Below are 17152 nucleotides of genomic sequence, written 5' to 3' on the forward strand. Positions count from 1 at the left end.
ATCCGGGTTCTAGTCCCCACTCAGCCATGGAGCCAACTGGGTGACTCTGGGCCAGTCACAGACTCTCAGCCCAACCTACCTCACAGGGTTGTTGTTGTGGGGATAAGATGGAGGAGGAGGAGATGTAAGCTGCCTTGAGCCCTTTGTAGGAAAAAGGCAGGATATAAATAATAAATAAATATCCATTCAGATGCTTCTTTAGTGCCTATTTTAGATCTGTCAGGTAACTGAAGTAATCACATCAGTAAGTGCTCTGAAAAAGAGTTACAAAAAGGAAGGGGTTGATATTTCCCCCTTTTTGGACTAACTGGAGAGTTGTCACAGTGCTGAAAATGTAGAGGGCATTGAGAATTGCCTGTTCAACACTTAACATCAAGAGGTTTTCATTGGAAATTTCATTTTCATTGAAAATACTTGCATTCCCCAATTTGGTGTGTTTTTCTGCCACTTTCTCCCACTTTGCCAGTGTTTTTTAACTGACAACTTGGTCCCTGACAACTGTGTGCAAATTAGTATATATCCAATCTCATCCTGTCAGTTTCCTTGTATATTGCCTACACCTTGTCTGTACTTTCTTCACCGCTAAAACATATAAGAAAGTTGACCCAGCCAGACTACACGTATCAGAGAGCTTTAAGTGTGCACTTGCAAAACACCAAGGGCAACTGCAATAATAATAATGATTTACAAACTCTTTTGTGAAATTTTCGGGGATAGAATTCAGTTTAAAACAAGAGGGGCTGAAGCAGTGACAGTTTCTGCAAAGTGCCACTTGGGTATTGGCAGAGGGACTGTTACTGACAGTAGTAAAGGCAAGATTACAAAAAGTGGCTGGGATTTTTGCTGGTCTTGCCAAATAGCGCTCTAGCAACATTGCAATCCACAGTAAAATTACTCTCCTGGATTGGTCACTGTAAAACTGGTTTGGTGGTATCATGTATTCCCCATACACTGGGAATAGGAGCTGGGGGAGCAGCATCACTTATTTTTGGTTAGAGTTTCAAAAGTTCCTGCAATTCCCAACAGCCAGCTGTGCTGCTGAGCCATGCTGGGACCTGTAGGATTTATTTCTGCCTAAACAAGTATAAAGTAAACACCTTTAATGTGCTAGTTTCGCTTGCATTCTTTCAATAGATTCTTGAAGCAGCCAGGGTTTAGAAAAAGTCTTTGCATATTTCCATTTGAAACCAATGAAAAATAGAAGCAATCAGCTTTCTTAGTAATCTTACTCAAGTCTTATGTAGCAGGCTACAAGAGATTACAGATGTTTGTGGAACTACACATTTGCTTATTTTCGTAAAAACCAGAGGCATGTGGTGGTAGCCACCCTGGGTGTGACTAAAATACTTTCTTGAGGCTAGGAATCTTTTTTTTTCTTTTTGGTCTTGATCTCTTTTCTTCTACTGGAGGGAAGGAAGTGAAATACCAGAGCATGCCGGAAAAGGAAGTCTTGTTTCTCTCCTGACTTGCACATTCAGATTTTCACCTCTTACAGCTCGGTGCTGTTCCAGAAGGGTGGGTGAGAGGGAAGGAGAAAATGGACTGGCAAGTAGAGAACCATGAGAAATTCTGCAGAGAGAGGATTCAGTATGGCTACCAATGGCAACTCCTATAACTGTCGCCATTGGCTATGCTAGCTAGAACTGATGGATGGCGTGGAACGAGACATCTGGAGCATCACGAGTTACCTATCCCTGCAATAAGCATTGAAGAAAGTTTTAGAGCAGCATGGAAGTCAGGATTTTTGGACCAAATGAGGACAAAGACAACTGCCACAGTGGTTTGACAGTTTTACTTCCTTCCAAGTGTGGATCTCAGTGTGCCCCTAGGAATGCAAAACTGCAGCTTTATTCCTGGGGCCAGTCTGGTGATAAACAGAGATTACATATGAGTACATATGAATAAAGAGAAAATCCCATACACCTACTGAATATTTGCTAAGCTAAGGAGATGTAGAACTATCTGCCAGTATAAACACATGTCCTATGATGGTTTTTTTTTCCTATTGGAAGTGTATGTAAAATTAGATGCCAGAATTCCCTCCATGAGGAGCCTTCCTAGGTAGCTGCAAGTAGCTGCAATGCCATCACTGTTTTTTCCTGCTTGAAGCTATAAAAAGTACAAGGCAAGAATCTAGTTAATAGTACACTAGGCACTCTGACATTCGCCCATTGTTTTAACAGTAGCATAGGGTGAAGGAGGAGGGGGAATGCATCTCACAAGCTAAGTTTTGCTTTTTTCATTTATTTCCATTTTTGAGGCAGATTAGAATAGACATGTAATCTGTCCAGACTGCATAACCAACACATGGTTTGTTCATGGGGAAAAGGGCCAGAAATTGCAACATGTTTTTTGTTGTTTTATTCCAGAAGAAACAGAACAAGCACTCTGTGTGCAATCTGAGACAGCGTTTTCTATAGCCTCTCAGTGGCCCTGTTAGCATAGCTGTCTGATTGCTTTTTCTTTACCTGGGGCTATAATCTGGCTGAAGGCACAGCTTCCCCACTTTTCCCATGGATTTCAGATCAGATTTTTGTTGGACTGTTCGTGATACAGCTTCAGTTTAATTGACTTTGCTGCAACTCGTATGCCATTGTTCCACAATTAGCCACTTTCCTTCCATGAGTATGTTCAGTATTTGTTGAAGCTGCTTCCCAGCAAATAAATCTGAATCCCCATTGTATGCCCAAACCTCCTTATGCCAGTGCAGCCTGTCCCCCTTCCCTTTGACCTTGGATGAGTTTGCACAATCGGGGAGGGAAAATATGAGCCTCCCAAGCTTTTCCTACCTCCCAAAGCCTGGCATAATTACCTTTATCTTTGAGTGGGCCAATTTTATTTTTATTTAATTGGGTTATTTTTTCCCTCTGTCATTGTGCAACTCTTATTTACTGATGCTGTGTCAGGAGCAGTCTCAGGGGTAAACTTGAAAGAACAGGCACTCATCATGACAGTCACCATAGCTACAATCCCACAAAGGCTCTGAAAATTCATTGCAAGAAACCCATTCAATCCCACCAGGAACAGGTCTTCCGTTAAGCAAAGGGTCTTAATTACTTATTCACAATTAAGCCAATGCAGATTACTTTGCTTTATGATTGGGAACAAAGTGTTCCTGGTAAAAAATCACCCCCTCTTCTTTGTAGGGTAGAGAATCCTGAGGGGGATGGCAGGCAATGCCAGTGTCCCTGCAAACACAGCTTGTACCAGCACTGCATCCCTGCAAGCACTGACCCTGGTTGACGATAGCGCAGGTGGTCTCATTTTCTCCAGCACCTGGTGTGCCATCCAGACATGCAGCTCACTAGGAAGGCCTTGCAGTAGCTTCTAGAAAATGACAGGCTAGAAAAAACAACTTAATTGTTTTTGTATGAAATTTATTGCTCAATTTTCAGACCTTGCAATCGTTTATTATGCCCCTCACAATTAGAGTTGTCCTCTGATTTGGATGTATGTTTAGATCCATGGACCCAACGCTGACACTAGAAAGCTACCACTCTGTCTTCTGTACTTATCTGCTTAGGCAAGCTTGGAGATTACATTGCATTTGGTCTGCAGTTTAAAATGAACTGAGTTGTTTTTCACTTCACCAAGTAATGTGCAGAACAGCATGCTGTTATTTTCCAGCTTTTGTAATTTTCTGAATTTTGTAATGCAGTTCTTAGTTTAAAAAATCACAATACATAAAAAATACTGTAAGATAAATTACAGTTAGAAATGTATAGTTTATGTGAATGTATCTAAAATGGTATTTCAATATGAATGCCTCAGCAGACTTCTTAAAAAAAAAGAATCAGTACAGAAATGGGACAGGATGAATGTATGAATGAATACATGTAAAGCTGTCACAGCCTGCAAATAGACAAATTATCCGCCCTTCTCTAAGTAGCCTAGGACAGGGTATTTATTGGTCATAGCACAGGGAATAAGGCTGCATTCAGATTTTTTAAAAAGTCACTTTATGGGGATATTTATGCTTGGGTTCACACAACAAAAAAAGCCATGGTAGGTTATGAGCCAAGCCTATTTCACAGTGGCATGTTGTGTTGTGAGAACCCAGTGATGGTTATGCTTTGGTAACCAAACAGCTACATTGCAGTACATGCTTGTTTCTTAGAGTGAAAGGGGCGGTGCCCTATTAGGCTCAGGCTGCTCCATGCTTGCTGCCCCCATCTAGCTCCCTTCTTATCGGTAGGTAGCATGTGCCTTGCTGAAAGAGGGCAGTCTTCTGTTTGAAGGGCTGTCCAAGTACAGTTTAAAAAGAAAGAATGTGAAAGGGAGACCAGAGGCCTTGACTCTCCCCATGAACAGCATCTGGAGAGCAGATGAAACACTAACTGCCACCCAGTACCTATGAATTCTATGCCTATTTTAAATTACACATTTAAATTTACATCTCTGTGGTTGCACATGCAAATCAGTGTCCCCTTTTTTCAGTGCTGTGTTTCTTCTTTTGGGGATGATACATAAGTGACAAGCTACTTAGCAGCCAGGAGATGATACTAGCTGTCAGCCTCTTCTTTAGTCAGCAGAAAGGGGTTTGAGTTTGCTGTAAATCTGGTAGTGGTTTATCATCCAGTGCATAAAAGTTTTTGTAGTCGTTGCACAGGAGGAGAATGGGGACAAAAGCAGAATTATTGTCTCCCTCTACCCTTGGCTGCCCTCCCTCCCACATCACCATTTCCAGTGAATTCCAGTTGCCCCCTCCAAATTGCTATTTAAATCACGTATCAAGCAGTTATTAATGTTTCAGATAATGATATTCAGTATAGTTACATTATAACATCTCTTTATGTGGTAAACTCTCAATAAGGTAGCAACAAGACATTTGAAATATGCAGGTTATAGCCTTGATGCAGTCCAGTGCATTCTCCCAAATTCTTTACCTTTTACCTTCTTGATAACATAAAAGTTTCCACATTCATGTAACAGATGTTGTCCTGATTTTTGTAAAGCCCTTTTAATGATACCTTCACGTCCAGACAATAAATGCATTTTCTGTTGGTGTGTCTGTTTAATCTTAGGATTTTTATATTGCTTTCCGGCTATTTCTCTTCTTGGCCTTTTCCCACAAATCAACACTTTCTGCATATATCTCCTGGAACAAATAGATATGCTGCTCTTTGGTGGTTCTGGTAAGTGGTTTTTTATATTATCTCTACTAGCAAACTGTGGCAGCTTTGCACTGGTTAGAATAACTAACATTTAAGAAAGCAAAGCTTTCAAGCAAACTTAGGTAGCTGTCAGAAGTGGACAGAATTTCAGTAGCACCGTCAAAGCCTGCAGTGAGGTTGCATCTCTAGATTGTAGCACCTGATGTGTTTGCCTTTTCATGCTGTTTCTCATCTTTTCTTCCATGCTGTACCTGAGTAGAAAAGGCAAAGATGTGTTCACTACTAATTTGATGGTTGGCACAATAAGCAGTAGCACAGGGGTCTCTAATGTGTCACCTGCATTGGTGCTTATGAAGGGTCCTCAATGTAGTGCCTGTAGGTACCCATATTTTAACCCCCTCCCCCTTTCATGCATATATGGATTGTTATACAATGCATAAAACTTCCTAGCAATTATATGGAGGCTTTGGCAAAATCCGATCAAATATCCAAGTAAGTATCCATTTGAAGTTGGCTTGCACACGCTGTTTAAACGCTGGGAATATAAGGTTCTCAGTCTATTATTGGAGGTGTGCTTATCCTTCCAATTTTGTAACATTAGTGTTTTAGCTGCCAAAAGTGTGTGGAGAATCAATTTCCCCTTCTATTTGTTAATTTCCATGAAGCAAGTAAACAATTTGAAAGCATGCATGCATAAATGAATATTAAAGATGCATCTGCTTATTTCCTCCCAATGTTAACCCAAAAGAAACAACTGCTGGACATTGCCAAAACATATTTTTAAAGGAAGTATTAGTTGTATTGAAAGGCCAACATTTATTCAAATTATATAATCCCATATTTAAGAGTCGCTGTGGCATCCATTAGATATGAAACAAAGCTCTCTTGTTTTGCTGAATACAAGAGACCTTAAGATCCACAGGTGTGACCAGTAGATGTCAAAACAGCAATCCATTGCTTAGACATTTTGTGGCAGTACCCACAAAACTTTCTCCAATTCCCACATTTCCCCCTAGGTCCAGACAGTTTGCGGACCCCTGTTATAGCAATTAGACGTAGCTGACAGAAAATGTAAAAACTCCAAGGATGCCTGATGGAAATTGCAGATTTCCCAAAGCATATAACACAACAAAGGGGTGTTTTTTAAAATGTTAGTTTTAATCAGGGACTTCTGAGAGGTGTAAGCACAGGGTCCTGTGGTGCCGTGTACTTAGTCATACCTGTTCCTGTGTCTCACAACAACGTGGCATTTGTGATTTCATCTCATCTGTAAGATTGTGTTTTAAGGTTTGACATTCAGATCTCTCTGGGCTCAATCATTTGTCTGATTTTATGATCTAATATAATTTATCCAAGCAAAACATTCTGGGACTAATTTTTCTAACAAATTGGCAGGGGTCCTTCAAAGTTCTGATTTGTACTGCGGCACGTCTATCCGGAAGGGAAGCAGTGAATGTTGTTTTCTGTGTTTCAGCGGCTGCTGGGATGGTATCTTCACTGTACAGTGTTTCTCGAAGCTTTATCGTTGTAATTGTCCTGTATGCATTCTGCTTCAATGCAGTAAAGGTAAAGAGGAGTGCTTCTTGTGACAAAACAGGTCAATGATTGTAATGGCTTTAGCATCAGTTCCTCTGTTTTCTTTTAAGAGATCGGTATGCCTGGCACCCTGAATTCCATGATTTCTCTTCCTTAGAAAAAGTAGATACTGGGGTAGAAGGGAGATTGTGCAAATTGGTGTATTGCATGTGAATGTTTCAGTGTGGAGATCCTGCATCACACATTACAATTTTGTCCCCATTCTCTCACTGTGCAAAGTGGATTGTACCCTTTGTCTCTTGTGAAGATGGAAAAAGAGGTATTAGAAGCAGGAGGTGGTGGGAAATACTGTATGAGATTATGGAGGAGAGAATAGGGAGCTAATAGAAATGCATTCATACATTGCTTTGGATAGTTTTGTGCTTTCGTGGGGTTAACTGAACTTCCAAATTGTCTTTTTGATAAATAGCATTAAGGACAACCCTTTTAAAGATGTTCTGAGATTTACACATCTTTTCATAGCACAATTGTCTAAATTATACCAGGCAGGTGGTTGTGCAGATAAGCAATCTTGCTCATAGGCTAGATTTCACACTGCTTTAAAATGTGCTTATAATGCTACCCTGAAGTTGGAGAGTGCTGTGAAAGATTTACAAGATATCAGTGGCAAATTACACATATTAACTGCAGACTTTCCGTTCATAGAGAAAATTATACCTCATTTGAATTTTTATGACCCTGTCCTTTTTGAAGATACTCTTAAGCAGAATAATTAAGCATGCAAAAATGATGCCACTTATCTAATCTTCTAACCTTCATCCACTATAGGAATTTTCTTGTCTCTTTATATAGTGTGAAGCCTTGTGTCAAACCTGATTCCTTTAAGACAGCATGTTAGATATCTTTTATTGCCCTTCTAGGGCATACTTGCAGTGCAGTGGCACATGGTGCCAGTTCAGAAGAAAGGATAGCCTCATTGCACAGTATTTTTCTGCATACATTCTTTGTGGACCACATAGGGAGAACACAAGAACACAAAAATCCACTGTCTCCCCAGAGAGAAATTTGCCCTGCAGACTAGTGCAGGTGCTACAGAGAAATACAAAGGATAATCTGAAGAAAAACCATGGGGAAGAAAAAAGTATACTATAGACAACATTAATTAGAAAGAAGTCACAATGCTTCAGGACAATCAGTAATATTTTTTTTAAAATTACATTAAAGAGTGTCATACAGCTTTAGTATAAAAATATTTATGCACAAATATGGGATATGCTTCTGTCCATCCCATTTCCAAAAGGAGATAGAAGAGCTGGAGGGGGCAGTGGGGGTAGCATAATGAACAGCAGTAACAGTGGAATGGCTTCCATATGAGCAGCAGTGAATAAGATCACAGCACCTTTTGAAAGGAAACAGATGGGGAGACAAGAGACATAAAATATAAAGAAGGAACACCTGTGTTCCCTTTTATACAACATTCAGTTTCCTGTGAAATGTAGAATCTGATGTTTTTAAGCAACCAAAGCAAAATGTCATGCTGTGCACAAGTGACCCATGGATCTGTTTGCTAAATGGCTGTGATGAGGGTCATTAATATAACCTGAACTGTATAAATTGATATATAGGGCACTAGAAATCCTATATTGTCCAGGTTACTTCCTTTCCACTTAATAATCTCTCTAGCAATTCATTCAGCTTCTGATATTTCATTGCAAATTGCTCATATACTCTTATCTTTGCAACCATAAAGGACAGAAATGTGCTTTCAAAAAATGAAATTGGAGACTGACATCCATGTACTGTATTCTGCAGTTCTTCTGCATTCCAGTATCATGGCAGAGACAACACCCATGGGTTGGGTTCTACAAAGGAAGCAGGAACCCATTTTGCATTTCCTTTACTCCTAGGGAATATCAGCATCTTTGGGAACAGGTTCCTCGTTTACCACAGATACAAATTTCACCTAATAATGTGTGTAAAGCATAGAGCCAGTTCCACATGGTAGAGGTTTTCCTTCCAGAGTCTAGGAAAAGCCAGAGATAGTATCATCCCCAAAATCAATAGGTCCAAGATCCTCAAGCACCAGAGAGTCAACATGTTTCAGATAGTTATTTCTCAGCTACAGTGATGCCTTTGTGATTTTCTGCTGGTCTTTTGTGTGTCGTGCCATCAAAATCATGACATCTGTATACATGGTCTCCAACTAAACTGAGAATAGACTGGTATATGTTACTACCTCCTGGGTCTTAGTTCTCAAACACAGGCTTCAAAATAACTGGCTCAGATAAAAGAATCAGGGTGTGTGTTAATGCCAAGTCAATAACTACTCCATTATGACCTTGTACTTTTCAACATCTCTTCTGAACCACTGATTACAGTGCAGAGCTGTATGGCTAAAATTAGTGACTAGGGGTACAATCCTATACACATTTAGAGAAAAAAAGGCTTACAGTTCCCATCATCCCTTGGCCATGGCTGTGGCATACTGAGAATTCTAGGCCTTTTCTCTGCCTAAACATGCATAGGATTGTGCCTTAAGGCCTAATAACTTCAACGGAAGCAGCATCACAGTCTTCCTCATTCCATATTCATTTTAATCTGCCTTCTTTAATTAAAAAGGAATGGAAGGAAGAAAAGGTTGGAAACTCCCCCAGCATGTTTTTGAAATGCAGGGATATGATTAGATTTGGGACCCTCTGGGTGCAGAGCATGTGCTCTACCAGTGACTCATTTCCCTTTACCAAGTTTGCAACTTCTTCGTGAGCACAGAAGCACTTTGTCCACGACTGACCTACCTCATTGGATGGTAATTTATAGCACAGCATTGCTGTTGGGATTTTATCCTCTGTGAAAATAGGCTGGCTCTGAATTCAGAGGTAGAATACCTATCATGGCAAATGTACATTGGCTGTCCACCTACTGCCTGATGGGACCTCACTCCACTTTCTTGTTAGGCTTTCCTTTCACCTTCCCTCTCTGGAAATTAGCCCAGGAAGATGTAGGGACTACAGACTGGCCAACATGGTGCTATGTTGATACTTAATTGATTTATTTATTTGATTGCTTGGTTAGATTTATATCCCACCCTTTTTTTAAAGAACTCAAAGGGGCTTCCATCCTAATTCCATTCTAATCCTCCAGCTCTCCATCTTATCCCCACAACAAGTACCCTGTGTGGAAGGTTGAGCTGAGAGTCTGTGACTGGCCCAAGATCACCCACTTGGCTATTTGGTTGAGTGGGAACTAGAACCCAGATCACCTGAGTCTCAGTCCCACGCTCTTAACCACAGTACCATGCCAGCTCTCAGTGAAAAAAATAGTGCTATCTAACCAACTTGTCCCTCTGGTCTGGGTGTTACTGGCCCATAACTGCTTACTTTTCATGTCAGACCATTTCTTCACTGGAGACAGATCCTCTGTCTCTGGTGGCAGTAGGATGCATGCTATGCCTATGTCCACAAATGCCTATGTCCATTTTTCCCCATGAATATAGTTACTCTTCATGCCTTTCTTAACAGGTGGGGTTGGTGTACTTTAAATCATGGTGAAGTTTAAAATCATGATAATCTTCTGCAGTCATCAGTCATATTAATGAGGCATGAACTTCTTTTTAGTAGCAGTGATTTAATCCATCCACCCATAACTTTGACTAATTTGGCTCAATTAAAGTTTCAGAGTGGCAGTGTGTAGAATGTAATGATACCTTCCAAACAGCAAGAATTCCCAGTAGAATTTTTTTTAAAAAAATACAAGGTTTGATGTCCACAGATGCTTATTTAAGACAATTCAATGATTCATTAAGTACCGTTCAGTTAAGTAGAAAACTCTACTATCAACATATAAAAGTAATTCAATATATGGGAGAGTGCTTTGGAGACTAGCTATAAATTGAGAAAATCTTTCCAAATTAGATACCCTTGGGGTCTTCTTTATGGCTGTTACAGATATAAACTCTGTAAAGAGCTTCAGGTTTTATACTGTTTCTTATCTCCCTAGTGGCAAGATACTCAAAGATGTAAAAATTGACTGTGTTGTGATTTCTCATCATGCTTTCCCCTCAGGAGATAGGCTTTCAGTATATACTGGCAGTAGCCTGAGTATGGAAGTATTAATGAAGTGCCAACAGAGAAACCTCTGAATCTCAAAGCAGAAGTAGTAAAAGAGTTGAAAGAATGACAGTAATGGACAGTAACAACTCCATGCTGACATATTTAGGCCCAACTGATATGCGCAAGCAATGCCTGTAGTTGTTAACTGACATACAACCCCATGGAGGAAGCAGCACAGGGCTAGCAGTTGGTGTAGGACAGCTCCCTGCACAACTCCAGTAATTCCAGGCACAACTGCACAACCTTTTGAATTTATTGTATTTTTGTCATGGTGGTTTGTGGGAGTTAATTCACACATTCTCCATTCACATTTCTGCCTGGACCTGCTTCTGTACATGCATACATGCCTCAAGACAAACATGGAATCAAAGGTCTCTTTCCCAGAGGTGTAGCATTGTTGGAGGATGTGAATTCATCATGCTTCAGCCAAAAGGGGACCAGCTTCTCTAAAGCGGCATTTGTTCAAGTAATATTAAAGTCAAAATGTACAGGCTTTTTTAAAGCACATGCATGTCAACACTGTAAAACAGAAAAATGGCTTGGTTGGTGTACCAGCCGCATAGTATGTGAACCAATATGCTTGTTCTAATTGTCCTAACCTACATAGAGCAAGATGAAGACAGAAGACTTGATATTTGACAAATAAGAAGATGGAGAAGGAACTATGGAAATTGGCCAAAGCAAAGTGGGTGTTAGTGGACTGAGCGGGGAGTGTAGATGGATAGATTCAGAAGAGGAAAGGAAAAGCAATAGCACTGAAATACTTAAAATTACTTTTCTCTGGAATAAAGTGAATAGAAAGGACCTTCCTTCCTGGTTTGTCACATGTAGTTAGAAAATCATCATGTGCTCAGGTCTCTCTCTCCCTCCCTCCCTCCCTCTCTCTCTCTCTCTCTCTCTCTCTGATTATGGGTTCAGAATGGGGTGAAAGTCTCATCCCACTTTGACACTATTGGTATGACATCATACAGGAACAGCTAATCAATGATTTTTTCCTATGGTGGTCTTCACACACCTGTTGCTCACAGCAATGATGGTGAGATTAAGAGAAGACTGAAACCAGAACAATTTTGTTGCAAAAAAATAAAATTTAGAAGAAAGAGCCTTAAAGTGAGGCTTAGAGTCAAGTAACAAATATAGAGAGATAAGGAGATTTAGGGAGAGAACGCAAGGAAAAAACTACCAAAAGTTATCCAAAACATAAAAATTGGCTAAAATGGTTGGGATTGACTTGAAACCCTTATAGCAGCTTCCACAGTGCTCCGGATTCCCTGATTGACCACCACCATTGGACGAAAAAAAGCCATTCATATGGAGAAAGTAAGAAATTAAAAGAGGGAATCCCTCAGAGGAAATCAGTTGCATTACATATGAGTGGACCCACAGACTGATTATATCACAAGGCCCATGGAAGGCTTGACTCCCTAAAGCATGGGTCCTCAAACTATGGCCCGGGGGCCTTATTCGGCTTGCCATGCCCATTTATCCGCCCTGCCATGCCCATTTGGACCCGCCCCACGCACCCGCCGCTGCCCACCTCTCCCTTTGTGTGGGGAGGCAGCAGTTTGCTCACTCAGAGGAAACGATCTCCAAGCAAGCAAGCCACTGCCTTGTGCGCCCACCTCACAGCGCATGCCCGCCTCTGCCTCGCCTCGCCTCAGCTTGCCTTGCCGCACCCCCCGCCTAAATGTGCCTGCACACTTCGCCGGCACCACCTTTCCGGCCCGCACCCAGCACCGGCAGCTTTCAACTGGCCCCCTTGTGGAAAAGTTTGAGGACCCCTGCCCTAAAGAAAGCCACCAACTGAATTCACAAGAGCTGAACAAGGCTGTCATGGATAGGACATTTTGGAGGATTTCCATACACGAGGATTGTCATAGGTTGAAGATGACTTGATGGCCCAGAACAGCACATGCTGATCACAATGTGTTTGTATGAAGCACTGGACTGCATGTGAACTTTACTGGGCAAAGCTGGGACTACCTGGAATTCTCTGGGCAAACGGAGCAGGAAGGTGGTTCAAGAGAAGGAGACAGGAGCAGTCTGGTCTTTCAAATACAAGTTGGGCACCAGAGTGGAGCATGGAAAATGCTAGTGAGGTTTAATGAGGAATGGCCTTGGAAGAGTTGTTTCTTTATTCAAAGCATTTTTATCATGTTCCTCGACCAATGCTCCCAGAGCAGTTTGCATAGAACTTTCCCTGTCAGCATATTAAATCTAAATCCTAATCTAACTTAATTTGAATTAAGTGAACCCTGGCCTGAGTTTGGAGCTGTGTGAGAAGCATGTTCATACATCTTGCCAGACCACCTGTGCAATAAGCCACGGTGGACTGGCTATTGTGGGAACAACCCACATTCTCTCTGACACATGACTGGGCTCATCCTGGGTTGTTTATCTCTTAATTCCTCCCTGGTCCCCATGGCATACCTGTCTTGCCTGCCTCTGCTTGTCGTGATCACAAACACCTTTGTGCTCACCATGGCTTCCCCACCATTTCCCCCTCCCTTTTTAAGACTACTTGAAAACTTGAAATTTGACAGTGACAGTTCCTTCCAAGTGTCCAAAAAGGCAGTTCCATAACAACACCTGTCGCTGCATCCATGTGGTTGTGTGGGAAACTGAAAGGCAACAGTTCAATTTACTGACCTATACTGAGGAACATAGGCAACAAACAGTTCTTTAAACTGAGGAGGACATTTGGGTCCAGACCTGCTGTTCTGACTCTGACCCAGGATTTCCTGAAGAATGGGAGAGACAATTTTTGCACGGTTCCTACCACTTCAACTCCCAGTGCTCTCTACTGTGGTCTTCCTGTGGGTCCTCTTTTTTTCTAGAGCAGCCATTTATCAAATACGTTGCATATTTTGCATTTGAGACTACTGCATGTTATTTCACTGAATGGAAAATTAGAATTGCATCAGAATTATTGGTTTTCATGGCTCTTTCTTAATTGGTGTTTTTAAAGCTACTGTGGTTTATATAATTATTCATTGTGTATGAAACGTGTTCTCTCATATCAGACAGACTGAGATACAACATAATTATTGTTATATGTTGAGTAACAGTTGCACTACTGTAAATTTAAGAGACAGTGTTTTGCTTTTTTGAAACCAAGTTTTAATTCATAAAATAAAAGCATTCGTTCTCCCTTGCACCCCTCTTATATTTCTGCAGGAGCCATGGGATGCACAACATATTCCTGCATTGTTTTCTGCTTTTTGTGGCCTTTTAGTTGCACTTTCTTACCATCTGAGTAGGCAAAGCAGTGACCCATCTGCTTTAATGTAAGTCACCAGAAATCATATTTTCATTTCTTTGCCAGTATGGTTTACATCAATGGCATTTCATTTATAAAAATATATTTATAAACCACCTTTTAGCCCTAATAGGGTTCCTTTCATGGACAAGTGAGATTTTTAAAATACCACAAAAGTGAAATCAACTATCAACCTTGCCTAAAATAGAGAAAAGAAAAGAGCCAAGCCAAGTGAAATAAGAATATTTGTAAGTGTTTCTCAGAAACTTAGCAGAGATTTGGCTGCTCTGATTTCTGAGCGCAGATGCAGAAATAGCCCTGTCCCAGGCTGACTCAGGAATGCTGGGAATTGTGGAACTTTTTTGACTAAGCACCCTTAGCCTCTTTTGATGGTGAGCCATAGAAGAGGGCTGTAAATTTTGTTAAATTATAGACACATTCCTATGAGAGGAAACTTCCTACTTCATTGCTGACACAACAAAAATTCCTCTGTGTGCCATGTGTAACTGTACATGCAGTCGGGGTGCAAGCTGCACCGATTTTCACAGCAGAGGACACAGGAATGGATCTGTGATCACTGTTAACATTCCAAAAAGACATGTATACTATTTTCCTTTAAAACACACACAGCTATTAATTCTTACTTATTAAAAGAAAATGCACTCTTTTCTTTTGCTTTAAATAAGGAACATTGCGTCCTTGAAATCATTGCTTGGTTGCCTTGTACAGTTTCTAATCTCTTCTAATACCTTTAATCACATCTCTGTAGTTTGAATTGCTCTTAAATATCTTGTTTGGGATTAAAACACTCATTTCTGATATTAAAAGCATAAAATATTCATAGAATAACTATTATTAAAGTGCATAATCCACTCCCCTAGAATTACTTTGAACTAAATTAAAGGGGGATTCAGGGAACGGGGGGTGTATAAAGTAGATACAGTATCATAGAGATGAAAAAGAAGTTGGAAAATAAAGCTAGATTTGAAATTAGCACATTTTCTACTAACGTTGCTATTTTTGCCTCTAAAAAGGGACTGCTTGAAAAAAAGAGAAGCAGTGAAATTTATGGTGCAGTCCTATGCATCTTAGGCAGAAAAGGTTTCCATATGCTGTCTAGGGAAAACTGCTGTTTGCATTCTCCAGCAATTGGTATATAGAAGTGTATTGGATAGATACTGGTATACTACTTTCTGTCATACTGAAAGTAATGTATAACCAACATAACCATTAATTAATTAATGTAAAGCATTATCCTGCTTCTCAGCCAAAACAGCTCCTGGAGCAGCTTCTATACAAGCAGTCCCTGCCTACAGACTTACAATATAAAAGGAAAAAGGACTTCTGTAAACATATAATTAACAAGTTGTTTCTTTCTTAAAAACTAGATCACTTATCCAGTATAAATATTTTCCCCATTTTCTACATCAACATTTGGACACTTCACAGGCTGATCCACTTCCTGAGAAGATGAGAGAATCAGTGGTAGGTTTTCTTTATTCACTTTAATGGAAGCAAAAGCATCCATTTGAAATCTAACAAAAGTACTGCAATGTTATTTTACACACACAGTTTGAATTATCAGTGTCAAGATGTCTGATTGAATTATTTAAATATCTAGCAGAGAAATAACTCTGGGTAGAGCTGTGGATTTCTTCAGATGGGATGTTTGTTGAATGAGAAGTGGAAAAGTTTTAGGGATGAGACAGAAGGTGGCCTTCCTCACTCAAACTTTTTTGTCTTGGCATGTAGAAGGAAATTACTGGGATCTCTTCATGTTGTAAGATGAGTGTGAGTAGAAATTTTCTCCATTTTCCATGTGAAAATTGGCAGCAATTTGACGTATTCCGCAGAGTTAAAACAGATGCGGTGCAAGGAACTGTGTTCTTTTTTTTAATCACCTGAAAACAGCTGCAATGGGGCTTTGATATTGATCAGGACAGCAGCACTGGCAGAGTGGGGCTTAATTCTTTCCTTCTGGGTTATAATCTAAATTGCAACTCCAGACCCGATACTAGCTCATGGAGTGGGAGAGAGCAGGGTGGATGGAGGGGGCCTTCAGACATGGCATAGGTACCTTTGTACTGAAGAAATGCATTAGCTTAGTGCTGGTGTACATGCTTTGCATAAATATGTCCCCAGGTTCAATCTCCATCTTCTCTAGTGAGAGCTAGGAAGATTCTTATTTAAAACTTCGGAGAGGTGCTATCAGAGTAGTGGGCTACATTGACCAAGACGCTAATAGAGTGTATTTGTTTCTCTCGCAAGTCTCCTTGTATCCATGAGAAAAATTTTTGGAAAAGTCTGTGGATAGCTCAGATCCAATCACAGATCTTTCACTGTACGTGTCTCTTTTGGTCTTTTGATAGACCACCCTGAACTTAAGCACTTCACTCTGTGAAGTCTTCATCTTTGGAGAGCAGCAGGTATTTAGAGACTATGTAAGAGAGATGATGCAAGGGAATGTAAGGGTTTTATTCAATTTGTTCCTGCTGTATTTTGCAGGTTATTGAAAACCTTTCACTCTCTTGTCTACTCACTGTTGGAACTGGAGTTTGCACAAATATGTTTATACACATCTGTGCACATTCACACTTCTGAAAATGTTGAAATCTCCCCATGATGTACACTTTCATGCTTTAGTCTATGGGAGGAAATTCACATTTTTTTATTTTCAGTATTTTTATTTTTCTATACTAACTTTGCATAAAATAACAGAAGGTTTAAAGAAAGATCTGCAAAATCTGTGTGACTCAGGAAAAACCAGTCCACTGCAGAATCCATGGATCAGATTTATAGAAACCCAAACTCATTTGAACCCATCATGGATTTCTCCAACATCCCTAGTCGTGTCTCATACTTCTTTTTTCTTCACTCCTCAGTATAGTCTGACAAATAGGAGCTTGTACATCTTCCCCAAGGGAAGCTGGATAAGGTGCATACACACCTCGAAATCAGAGAGGAGAGATACATATGTGTCTACTCCATATATTATGGAGGAACTGCTTGTCCACCATGCATTCTTGGATACCATGTGTTTAATAGCCAAAGCCACTCTTTGTCTAGGTCTGAGTGTGATCTCTTTTTCTCGTTGTTTTTCAATTATATTCTCAAGATATTCTCAATATATCTGC

The 17152-nt window shown here is 40.3% G+C and overlaps 1 protein-coding gene across 4 annotated transcripts in view; it reads left to right on the top strand.

Annotated features, from left to right (window-relative positions):
* Positions 1–17152, top strand: part of PCNX2 (pecanex 2) — a 133022-nt gene that overhangs the window by 45442 nt on the left and 70428 nt on the right. For 2 of the 4 annotated variants that reach the window (XM_044420263.1, XM_044420274.1), the window contains 5 exons: positions 5025–5135; positions 6589–6680; positions 13937–14046; positions 15407–15503; positions 15771–15809. In XM_044420263.1, coding sequence (XP_044276198.1) covers positions 5025–5135; positions 6589–6680; positions 13937–14046; positions 15407–15503; positions 15771–15809 — 449 coding nt within the window. The remainder of the gene's footprint in view (positions 1–5024; positions 5136–6588; positions 6681–13936; positions 14047–15406; positions 15504–15770; positions 15810–17152) is intronic. The other 2 variants (XM_044420281.1, XM_044420255.1) reach the window with 1 other exon arrangement.

Source organism: Varanus komodoensis, unplaced genomic scaffold (assembly GCF_004798865.1).
Source record: "Varanus komodoensis strain SLA01 unplaced genomic scaffold, ASM479886v1 scaffold1, whole genome shotgun sequence".
Taxonomy (NCBI): Eukaryota; Metazoa; Chordata; class Lepidosauria; order Squamata; family Varanidae; genus Varanus; species Varanus komodoensis.